The sequence below is a fragment of the Barbus barbus genome (genome assembly GCF_936440315.1).
Source record: "Barbus barbus genome assembly, chromosome: 44".
Taxonomy (NCBI): Eukaryota; Metazoa; Chordata; class Actinopteri; order Cypriniformes; family Cyprinidae; genus Barbus; species Barbus barbus.
In genome coordinates, this window is record NC_136722.1 from 25,831,004 (window position 1) to 25,837,743 (window position 6,740).

General features: G+C 35.9%; 1 protein-coding gene across 1 annotated transcript; it reads left to right on the forward strand.

The window, feature by feature from the left end:
- On the forward strand, nucleotides 1-1,509 carry LOC306863071 (transmembrane protein 200A-like; the record flags this gene model as incomplete). Its single annotated transcript, XM_079406234.1, has 1 exon — nucleotides 1-1,509. One exon carries the CDS (start codon nucleotides 1-3, stop codon nucleotides 1,507-1,509), a length of 1,509 nt encoding a protein of 502 aa, XP_079262360.1.
- Between the last annotated feature and the right edge of the window lie 5,231 nt (nucleotides 1,510-6,740).

Below are 6,740 nucleotides of genomic sequence, written 5' to 3' on the forward strand. Positions count from 1 at the left end.
ATGATCGCCACAGGGGGTCTGCTGCGGATATCTGCCAGGAGACAGGACTCTCTTCGTGCGAAGAACCATGCTGAAAACAAGCGCAAGAGGAAAGCGAAGAAAAAGAGGAAAAACGAAGTGGTCGTGGTGAAAGGAAAGCTAAAATTGTGCTCCGTATCTGGACTGATCGCTGCCATTGGGATTCTGGTGCTTCTGGTTGGAGTGTCCATGGCCGTATTGGGCTACTGGCCCAAAGAGAGTCCGCTTTACCCAGGACTGATGATGAAAGCACAGAGGACTTACGACAGCCGAGAATTAGTCAATGTGACCGTCAAACCGTCTTGGGATCTCCTAGATAAAGACTTCAGGAGCTATAATGGCTCCAATGGGACTGCTGAGCAGGATCCGCCTAAACTGGGAGCATTTTCTGCATTTATCAACAAATACTTATATTCGGACAAACTGAAAGTGTACGGACCTTTAATCATGGGCATTGGGATCTTCCTATTCATTTGTGCCAATGCAGTACTTCACGAAAACAGAGACAAAAAGACCAAAGTCATTAACCTTAGAGACATCTACTCAACGGTGATTGACATTCATAGTTTGCGGAGCAAGGAATCCGCGCCGCTTAATGGTTTTGTGAACTACTGCCAATCGAAAGACACCAAATCATACGGTTCCCCTCATAAGGGATCGTCTCAAGGTAGCATGATCCCATCCCGACGACCGTCTACCACCATCCCACGAGTCTCGTCTTTGGAAAGACAGAGCTTTGCGGACACAGTCTACAGCATCTATCAAGATCAGAACCGATTTAGCAAGCAATGGGAAACCAGGAGCATCGTGTCCACTTCAGTCAATGCTTTCACTTTGCCAATGATGAAGCTCAACCATAGAGGAGCTTCGGAAAGAAGGGGTTCGGATAAAACCGGAGAGGCCAAACGAGAGTTCCTGGACGCCGAGGCCATTTGCAGGCGTTTGGAGGATTTGGAAGCGTCCAGGACCATCACGAAGGCCAAAGTGGAACCTCATCCCGAGCTTGCGCCGGATTCGGTGGAGGTTTATCGGAGCAGTGGGAGTTTGCAAGGAGCTCCTCGCGTTTCTCTGCAGGGTTCCCAAGTTCAGCTGTTGCCGTCTGGTTCTCCGAGTCGCAAGGCCACCGGATCTCACCTGTCCTTGAGCGCTCTGTCTGACTACTCCAGGTCTGTGGATCTGGATATCTGTCTATCCACCCCTGCTTTGGTGCGATCGAGACGTCTCAGCTGTCCTCGGCTGGAAGGCCTCAGCAGCGGAGGCTACACCAAACTTGAAGGCCTTGGCGGTGAATCCTTTGAGTCCACAGACAATGCCACATTCAGTCGAGAGAGCTCTGTTGAGGTTTTGGAAATGGAAAGGGAGCTTTGTGGTCAGACACATCAGCAGGAGTGTAGCACGGTCAGACAGTATTCAAAGAAACAAAAACTCATAATGGTTTCCCAATCGGATACCACTTTAGAGGATGTGGAAATGGAGAGTGTAGAAGTTTAACTGGCTGATGGTCTTTAGAAAGCACTCAAGACTAGGGATGCACGGTATTACATTTTTTCCGATATGCCATTTTGTCAATTCAAAAAATCATTTTGGCCGATATGATATTTATTTCCCTTTGTTTTGAAACAACAAGTCTTTCCTGTGTGGAAATTATAAACAAATTATTTTACATTTTGGTTAGTTTTGAGCAAAAACTTATTTTGTTAGAAGTAATAAACTTTATAATAGTTTTTTTTTATGAGAGTACATTGAAAGCCTTGAAAATATCTGTAATGAAATCAATCTCTGCTGGTTTTCTTCTCTTTTTTTCTCAGACAGATGCAGTTGAAACCTTAAGATTGATCAATATTTAACATTAATCGATGGACTAAAGCAAAAGAGCTGAATAAATTCTAAAATAAATATTTGAGAGCTCCTTGTTTTTAAGTTTTCACAATTCATTTGAAAACATATATTACATATTTATGAATAAATCTGTTTATATTAAATTATTTCATTTATAAGTGTCATAAGTTTCATCTATAGCTTCTGACCTTTAAATAAAAACACTTGTGATTTTATGACATCAAAATTGCTTTATTTATTCAGTATCTTGATGTATTTTACTTTCATTTTATTACAAGTACACTACCAGTCAAAAGTTTTTGAACAGTAAGATTTTTAATGTTTTTTTAAAAGAATTCTCTTTTACTCACCAAGCCTGCATTTATTTGATCCAAAATACAGCAAAAGCATTAATATTGTGAAATAGTTTTACTATTTAAAATAACTGCTTTCTATTTTAATATGTTTTAAAATGTAATTTATTCCTGTGATCAAATCTAATTTTCCAGCATCATTACTCCAGTCTTCAGTGTCACATGATCCTTCAGAAATCATTCTAATATGCTAATGTTGATTTATTATTATTATCAATATTTAAAACAGTTGAGTGCATTTTTTTCAGGATTCTTTGATGAATAGAAAGACCCAAAGATCAGCATTTATCTGAAATAAAAAGCTTTTGTAACATTATACACTATACCATTCAAAAGCTTGGAGTCAATATAAAATTTGTTTTTTTGGGGGGGGGTAAATTATAAAAATTAATACTTTTATTTTGCAAGGATGCATTAAATTGATCAAAAGTGATGATACAGACATTTATAATGTTTATAATAATTTATAATATTTATAATCTATAATGATTTCTATTTCAGATAAATGCTGTTCTTCTGAACATTCTATTCATCAAAGAAATTCAACATAATTATAGTAATAAAGGTTTTTTGAGCAGCAAATTAGAATATTTGAATGATTTCTGAAGGATCGTGTGACTGGAGTAATGATGCTAAAAATTCAGCTTTGAAATCAAAGAATAAATTACATTTTAAAATATATTCAAATGGAAAGCAGTTATTTTAAAAAGTAAGACTTCTAAAATTGTTACTGCTCAAATAATTTTGACAGGTATTTTTTCAAATCGGTCGATGCTTAATGTTTTTGCCTTTATCGGCCGATTCTGGTAATATTCCGATAATATCGTGCATCCCTAATCGAGACGTTGACTGAAACACTGTCAGTGTGTTAGATCCAAAGGTTCTCTGTCTTTAATACTGTTTCCTCAAGGAATTACAAGCAAACCCTGATGGGAACGAAGAGACTTTCAGCATGATAGCACTGCTATGCTCCACTAGATTATAAAGCAACTTTATACTTCCAGTAGTAGATTATTTGTGGCTGTTTTGGTTTATCGGTGAAGTTTGGCTGTCTGAGCAGCATGTTTTATACTGTCGTCTACTTGCACTTTTTCAACCACCAAATTATCGGTTATTTTTAGAAATTGACTTGATAGCAATATCTCATTTGAAATGTTCCCTGCTTGTGTGGGAAATGTTTTTGTTTGCATTTTGCCTCAGAGATGTTAACTTACACGTGTGTGCTGTCAGTTTTTACTTACTTTATAGTTTGTTTGTTTGACTTAAATGAACTCAAACGAACCATGAGTTGATCCTGACGTTAGCTAGCACAGTGGTTCACGTGGTTCAGTACTGTCTGAAATGTAATGTCCATTACAATATATTCTAACTATTATGAGACGCTGAGGTGTAGTTTCTCAGATGAGTTTTGGGTTGATTAATTAATGATTAATCAACAGTTTCTCTTTAAAGCAGAGAGAAACACCTGTTTAATCCCAAATTTTCCCAGACATGAAAATATCCAAATGATGTGTCATTAGTAACCCTTTGCAATAATCAATAATTATTTTTGGAATTTTTTTTTAAACATTGTGTTTTATGGTTGGTCACAATTGGGACCAGTGAGATACTAAATTATCATGTTTCTGCAGTCATCAATATTGTTATATATCTCATCCCAACTATTTTAAACTGTTTCATCACATTACTATAATGCTTAAACCCCTTATACAACACTGAGAGGAATACTGAGATAAAAGACAACCATCAACGTATTTTAAAATTGTTATTAATGTAACATATATCATAAAATTGCTATATTAGCTCGACCAGTATTACAACATCAATATTGTAACTTATTTTGTAACATTTGAACTTTGAATTTAGTGCAATGTTCACTAATAGCTGCAACTGAATAATATACGAGTATACTTCAGTGCACTATTGTGACCATCAACATGTTTACTCGTTCTGACAACACTCAACAAAATGTAATAACTGAGAATTCAAATATTAATACTAGACACCTTAAAGATAATCTGTACCAAAAATCTTTGTCATATCTTCATGTTAACACACTTTACTAGCCGTTTGTTTAGTTTTGCAGTCATCATCTTCTCATGATCTGGTCATGTGAAACTGCACATATTTAATTGAGACCCTTTATTTGTTCCATATTTGCAGAAGATGCACTAAAACACCAGTCAGTCACATTTTTAGAGCTTTATAAATGAAAACTTTCTTTACGGTGGGATTAAATGGGTTATCTTCGTCCATAAAGCTGCTCCACTGCATGAGAGACAGAAGATAATGTTTCAAGTCTAATTAATAGTTTTTTTAGCAATATCTAGCAATTCTGACTTTTCTCTAAATTTGGAGTTTGTCTCATAATAATGACTTTTATCTCTGAATTGGGAAATGAAGTCAGAATTGCATGATATAAAGAATTGTGATAAAGTCATAATTGTGAGATAAAAAGTCAATTACTTTTGATATATTTTTTATCCCGCTTGAGTTTTTGCATCACAGCGATTATAACAGTTTGAAAGGTGGATGAATATTCCTTTTGAAATCTGCTTAGGTGGACATGTAGAGTTCAGTGGATGGTTTTTAATATCTGATTAGGTGTTCGTATGTTCTGAATCCCGTCAGGTGAACATGCACTAAAACTAAGTAAACACGCAGTGTGATCATGTTGAGTTTGTCTTTGTCACAGAGTTGAAATGAAACGGTAAACTCTTCTAATGCTTCATCTCCATTTGCCTTTAATCGAACCGTGGGATTCTGCTGATTAATTAATAAACATGAAAACAGCAGCGAGCACCGTCTCAAACCACTTTAACCAGACTCTGTACAGATATACAACGGTCTGTCCTGAAATACTGGGCCATTCCACAAAATCGCTGCCTTTTCCACTTGAATTTATTTTTAATAAAATAAGTTTAATCAGCATTTTTTAAATATCCATGAAATGAAGACACCTTAAAATGACAAGAAATTGTATTGTGCCATCTCAGGCTGTGTAATTTATTATTTTATGACTATTTTTCTACCTCATGTTTTGGTATTTTTGTCAACCCTGTTACTGACACAAGCGTTAGATACTATAGTTTAATTAGTACTGTGTGATAGTTCTCACATATATGAGCAGCATTTTAGTCCCTCTTTATGAGATTGTTTCAAATTTTGGATTATTTTTAATATTTGTCATTCAGATGACCAAGAGCATCCTAATTTTTGAGGGTGACTACATGTCAATTAAGAAAAGAATATATTTATACAAGAGAGACATTAAAAAAAGGGCTTTGTCCAAAATAAAATATAGTTAAAGTTGCAATGGAAAAACCTGGAAGGCTGTGTCAAATATAATTTTTTAAAATTTTTATGAAATGAATGACAGTGACAGGATTGACGTCATATAGTCACAGGACTGACCAGAGTAACAGGGATGACAGGACACACATTCTTCTGCACATATTTGTTTACATAATACTGTTCAGTTTTACAACTTTAAATTGCATTATATTGTTTTGCACTTGGCACAGTTGTATGACAATAGTAAACAGTCAGTTTTTTCAGTTAATTGTTGATTTAGCACATAACGTTTCTAAGAGATCTGTTTTAATTTTTAATTGTTGTAAGAGTAACAATACTGTACCAATAATACTAACTCAAATGTAACTCATATTACCTTAAAATTACACCCAGGGTGGCCTTTAAACATGTTTGCGTTTTACACAGACAATCGTTAAAAACAGGGTGGCACCTAATCACCTAATCTATGTCATTCCTGTTACCCGAATGATGATGTTTCCCTAAAAAAAGTAACAGGGGTGACAGTAACAGACCATTTCAAACTGATTTCCTAATTTCTAGCTATTAGTCAAGTTCACAAAAGCACATGTTGTACACTTTGAAAGGATTTTACTTCTAGATATTGATTATATTAAATGTAAAAAATGGTAACAGTATTGACACTGCATGATTTTGATGAGCGTAACAGGACTGACGTGAAATCAGGGGACACCAGTAAAAAGATTTATATTTGATAGAAAAAATGCATACTTGTGCCAAAAAATTTTTTAACAATGAGACTATATTTAAAAAAATATGCAAATGGGATTTTTATATCATTTTGCCTTAATTTTTCAAATTAAAAGCTCTGCTGAAAAAGAAAAATCATAGTGAGGGTTAGCACACTCACACACTCTCTCTCTCACACACACACACACACACACACTCTCACACACACACACTCACTCACACACACACTCTCTCTCTCTCACACACACACACACACTCTCACACACACACACTCACTCACACACTCTCTCTCACACACACACACACACTCACACTCACACACACTCTCTCTCACACACACACACACACACACACACACACACACACACACACACACACTCACACACACTCTCACACACACACACACACACACACACACACACACACACACACACACACTCACACTCACACACACTCTCTCTCACACACACACACACACACTCACACACACTCTCACACACACACACA